This window comes from Cynoglossus semilaevis, chromosome 17 (genome assembly GCF_000523025.1).
Source record: "Cynoglossus semilaevis isolate Cse_v1.0 chromosome 17, Cse_v1.0, whole genome shotgun sequence".
Lineage (NCBI taxonomy): Eukaryota > Metazoa > Chordata > Actinopteri > Pleuronectiformes > Cynoglossidae > Cynoglossus > Cynoglossus semilaevis.
Window position 1 is genome coordinate 1,005,350 of NC_024323.1, and position 5,232 is coordinate 1,010,581.

The 5,232-nt window shown below is 38.0% G+C and overlaps 1 protein-coding gene across 1 annotated transcript in view; it reads right to left on the reverse strand.

Moving 5' to 3' along the window:
- glyr1 (glyoxylate reductase 1 homolog (Arabidopsis)) overlaps positions 1-5,232 on the reverse strand; it is a 29,757-nt gene that overhangs the window by 4,648 nt on the left and 19,877 nt on the right. Inside the window, exons 8-15 of the mRNA XM_008329187.3 lie at positions 3,841-3,891; positions 3,412-3,485; positions 3,207-3,306; positions 1,257-1,367; positions 1,072-1,173; positions 833-995; positions 251-430; positions 2-98 (exon numbers count right to left, since the gene is read on the reverse strand). Coding sequence (XP_008327409.1) covers positions 2-98; positions 251-430; positions 833-995; positions 1,072-1,173; positions 1,257-1,367; positions 3,207-3,306; positions 3,412-3,485; positions 3,841-3,891 — 878 coding nt within the window. The remainder of the gene's footprint in view (position 1; positions 99-250; positions 431-832; positions 996-1,071; positions 1,174-1,256; positions 1,368-3,206; positions 3,307-3,411; positions 3,486-3,840; positions 3,892-5,232) is intronic.

The window sequence follows — 5,232 nt, forward strand, 5'->3', positions numbered from 1 at the left end:
TGGATGGTTGGCCGTGTCTCCCATGGAGATTGCTAGCCTTAGATCCTTCTGAATGTGTTTAAGATAGTAGTCTGGCTTAAAGTTACACTGTAAAATATCTGGAAGGAAAAAAAAATAGTGTTATTAAACATTTTAGGCTCATCTACAGCACCATCACTTGTTTATATTAAAAAAGTACATAATATAATATGAAACACAGTAGCAAAATAAATAACTTAACAACATTAATAAATGATGATGATAGGCTTACTTTGGCATTTCTGGTCTACAAAGATGCTTGCCATCTGTCCTTGGCAGAGGATATCCAGGAAGGTCTGTTGTGATTGGCCAGTGGCCTGGGCAAGAGTTAACCCTTCTGCGATGGTGGCCATGAAGCTGCCCTGCACCATGTTGAGAACAAGCATCATCCTTGCAGCATTACCTGCTTCACCTTAAAAGGAAAAAAAAATAATCAAGAAATAAAAGAAAATGTTATTAGAGAAAGAATGTTGTGCCTTCATATTTTTTGTTATTTAAATTATATTTATTTTCTACATTCTATTCCATGGTTACAGGAGCTATAGTTTGAGATGTAGGACCCTATATCCACAAAATGACAGGACGCCTCTGTTTAAAATGACTCTACTAAACAAAATGTTGATTGTGACATTTTATTAAAGCCACCCTCTGGCTTTTGCAGTTCTTTCACCGGGATCTTACCGGGAAGAATTAAAATAAATAGCACGAATCCATTGCAGCTCACACTTTTATGCGTACTTTAATACAGAAAGAGAGTGAAGAATATTACCTGAGATGAACTCAGAAGAGTGAAAAGAATATCAAGCCTACATACCCAGAAAAAATGAGGTCTTGCCAATGGCCTGAAAACAGCTGCTGCAGTCCTCATAGACTGTTTTGTCTCCAGCTGCTAGGATGACCAACATCCCATTATTGGAGAGCTGCTGGCTTCCCAAAACTGGAGCTTCCAGGAAACGACCACCCCGTGATGTGATCAACTTAAAATGAATTGTTAGCAAAAATGTTACATTTTTATACTTGCATCTTCAGTGCCACTCCATGTCTTGTATGTACCTGCAGAAGTTCTGTGACTGTCTCTGGGTCAACAGTAGACATCTCTACGTAACACTTTCCTGGCCTAATTCCCTGCAGCACGCCACTGGGTCCCAACACCAACTGAAAGGCAACAAAAACACAAAAATAGTCAAACGGTGATTCAAACGTTATTAGCCATTAAGCGCATTTAAAACAACACTTACATCTCTTGCAGCCTTTGGGTCAGAGACGCAGGAAAACGTTATGTCACACATGGAAGCCACCTCTGCAGGGGTGCGGCCCAATCTGGCTCCCTCCTGAATGAACAGGTCACACTGGGACACAGCGGCAAAAATTAGCAGATGGACACACAGGCAGGTCGCTTACATGGCTGATTTTTATGGGCCAGGGCCACACTAACGCCTCCTGATATTTAAAATACTAGAAATGTTACTAAGGGGGACATATTTTATGCCATCCTAGTGTCTTGCCTGACTTAGCCCCGGATAAATTAGTGAGGAACGGCATTCGGTGTACAACCGGTGCCAAAACAACACAAATTGGATGTCAGTCAGAAAAGAATTAAGCTTCTGAGATTAGGGGTTGGTGACCTGAATGGACATGTTGATAAAGGGAACAGAAGGTGATGAGAAACAAAGACAGAGAGACAGACAGAGAGAGAGAGAGAGAAAGAGAGAGAGAGAGAGAGAATGAATGAGAGAGACAGCAAGAGAGAGAGAGAGAGGAGTGGACGAAGATGCACAAATGTGGATTACATATTATACAGGTAGAGCCATCTAAAAAGATGGAGATTGTAAAGTGGTGCACAAGATGCTAGAGATGACAATGCATGATGTTTGCAGACAAAAGATAAAAAAAAACAGGGAAGAGATGACAATGCATGATGTTTGCAGATGCCACTGTAGATGAATTGTGAGAGTAGGGAGCTGGTAGAACAAAATCTTGACAGGTTGAGGTTTTTCTTTTGGAGCAAAGGGGAGTGCAAGTCAAATACCTAGGGTAGACAATCCAGAGTAATGTGCACAAAGGGATAAAGAAGAAGGTGCTGGCAGGGTAAATGGATGGAGATGATGTAAGGGGGTTATTTGTGCGAGAAAAATGGCAGCACAGTTAAAAGTGAAGGTTTATAAGAATGCCGTGAGACCTGCTATGATGTATGGGTTAGAATAGAATAGACAAAAAGCTGAACTGGATGTGACGAAAAATAAGAAGCAGAGATTTTTACTTGGAGCTTGGATGAGCAGATCAGAGGGAGGATTATAATCATCCCTCTGATCTGCTCCTTCCACCCATAATTATGGGTGGAACATTTTGGGGATAAAGCCAGAGAGCCAAGGACAGCCAAGGAGAGCGCTTGTTTCATTTGTGTCTTTCCATCTCGGATGTACTTTGCATGACTTTATTCTTTAAAACTACATAAATACATACTATGCCTTATTTTGCCATAAATATATATACATACTATGCCTTATTTTGCCATAAAAATAAATAAATAAATAAATAAATAAAAGGAGGTGTTGAATTGTATTAAGTGCACTTAGTATTTTTTAATGTTGGTCATAAAGTTGTATTTACCCTGTCTGTAACACAAACGAAATGTGGGGTACTTCACTGTTTCTTCTTCTTGGTGAAAAATAAGTGGTCTGAAAAAATAATATCAAGTTGACAAGTTTTGTGTTTGAGAAGTATTAACTTTTTTTAAGTTCAGTGCATCTTTAACACCTCAATAAACACTAGGTTAGACTTGAGTAGTAACCTTGCCACGATGCCTCCATTGCACTTATGAATCTATTCAAGAGCACCTTGCAAAGTGTGGCCTAATTTGAAATTAGGTTCGGTCACAGGAACCCATTTATTTTAGTACCTCTTTCCAGTCACCAATCCCTATATTTTGAAAGTTGTTTAACTGAAAGGACAACCTGTAAATGAGTGCATGTCGCATCACCAGTACACCCTGACGTTGGCTCACATGATACAGCATTTTATTTCGTTAATAAAATAAAACAAATCATTCTTGTGCTGCAATGTGACATTAGTCCTACAAGTCAATGCTACTTTGCAAGTCACGTGCATTTCGTACACAAACATTCATAAATTATTTAAATACACAAATGAATCAATGAATTACATTATTATAATAGCATTACACAAACCTTTTCTGCCGTGCGATTCCACACTGTGACAATATGACCCATTTTTAGTAGATTTGAGACAATCCCACTGCCCATTAGCCCAAGACCCAAGAAGCCTATCCTGAAAAAAACAAAACAAAAACAAAACACAAGGTAAAAGAGGATTTTATTGAAATGAATGAGAACCGAAAATTGGATAATAAGATTCGCCACCTTATTTGCCTACCTCTTGTCTGTGGGTGTGACATTGCCGTTGATGGCTGTGCTGTCTGCCGCTTGAATAGATGTAGATCCTGTGTCCTGCACAATCAAAAAAACAACATTCCCATTAGTGATGTTATCATCAAGGTAATGTGTCCACGCAAATCCACTTGCCACTTCATTAGGCAGGGTGGCTATTCTAAAGAGGTACACTCAATTCAATATAAGAAAACAAAATATAACCACACAGATATACTGTATATATATATATATATTTTTTTTTTAAAGAAAGAGAGAGAGAGGTTCAAACTTAAAAACATTAAGTGTTCTGTAATCACTTTTGCAAATAATAATGCATTACTGAAGTGTTTTTTAGTGGTGGTTGTAGTTGGATTGAGTTAGGTGTTTTCTTACAACTGGCCACACTGGCACATTTAAAAAAAAGTCTATTTACCTTTTCAACAATCTTCAGTCTCTTGCTTATTGGTTCCATAGATGATCCAGGCTGTGAGGACAGGATGCAATTTAAAATAGATTACTTTTAATATTTGATCACTCACTATCAACCTGAAGACATAGCACAGTATATGTAATACAGATACATATTGGAAAAAGGAGCTTTTGTTACATGTACACATAACTATGTATGTACGTATACAGTGGAGCTTCAGAGAGAGAGAGAGAGAGAGACCAGCGAGGGGTAGGACCAGCGAGGGGTAGTGAGCGAGACAGCTCAGTATCACGTAGAAAAATGGAGCTCGGTTGAGCACTTGTAATGTTTTCTCGTATCACGAAGGCAAATGTTGCAAAAGTTGCTTACTCATAACTTGGAAAACTCGTATTTTGGGTAGCTTGTATCTTGAAGCCCCACTGTATTTATATCAACACAATGGCATGCTAAAGTTTTTGGGGACCTGTAGTCAAATGTTGTCTGCGAACAATTACGCAAGTAGAAGATGATTTTCTTTCTTTTTTTTTTTTTTCAAACTCCTATTTTCTTGAGCTTCACTGTCGATTCCTATCGATCAAAAGTACTGTAAGTGATTTATTTGTCATTGTTGCACATGGCTAATTAAAGTCTAACTAGGGGCTACTACTTGGTATAAACTATGCAGGGTGCCCAAACATTTGCTGTGGCCCTTTCCTTTTCTGTTATTTTGAAAATGTCAAAGATGTAAATAAAACATCATATTTTTTTTTTAACGTAAAGGAAGATATATATGTGTATGAGTATGTATGTATATACATATATATATATATATGTATATACATACATACTCATACACATATATATCTTCCTTTACGTTAAAAAAAAATATGATGTTTTATTTACATCTTTGACATTTTCAAAATAACAGAAAAGGAAAGGGCCACAGCAAATGTTTGGGCACCCTGCATAGTTTATACCAAGTAGTAGCCCCTAGTTAGACTTTAATTAGCCATGTGCAACAATGACAAATAAATCACTTACAGTACTTTTGATCGATAGGAATCGACAGTGAAGCTCAAGAAAATAGGAGTTTGAAAAAAAAAAAAAAGAAAGAAAATCATCTTCTACTTGCGTAATTGTTCGCAGACAACATTTGACTACAGGTCCCCAAAAACTTTAGCATGCCATTGTGTTGATATAAATACAGTGGGGCTTCAAGATACAAGCTACCCAAAATACGAGTTTTCCAAGTTATGAGTAAGCAACTTTTGCAACATTTGCCTTCGTGATACGAGAAAACATTACAAGTGCTCAACCGAGCTCCATTTTTCTACGTGATACTGAGCTGTCTCGCTCACTACCCCTCGCTGGTCTCTCTCTCTCTCTCTCTCTCTGTCTCTCTCTCTCTGTCTCTCT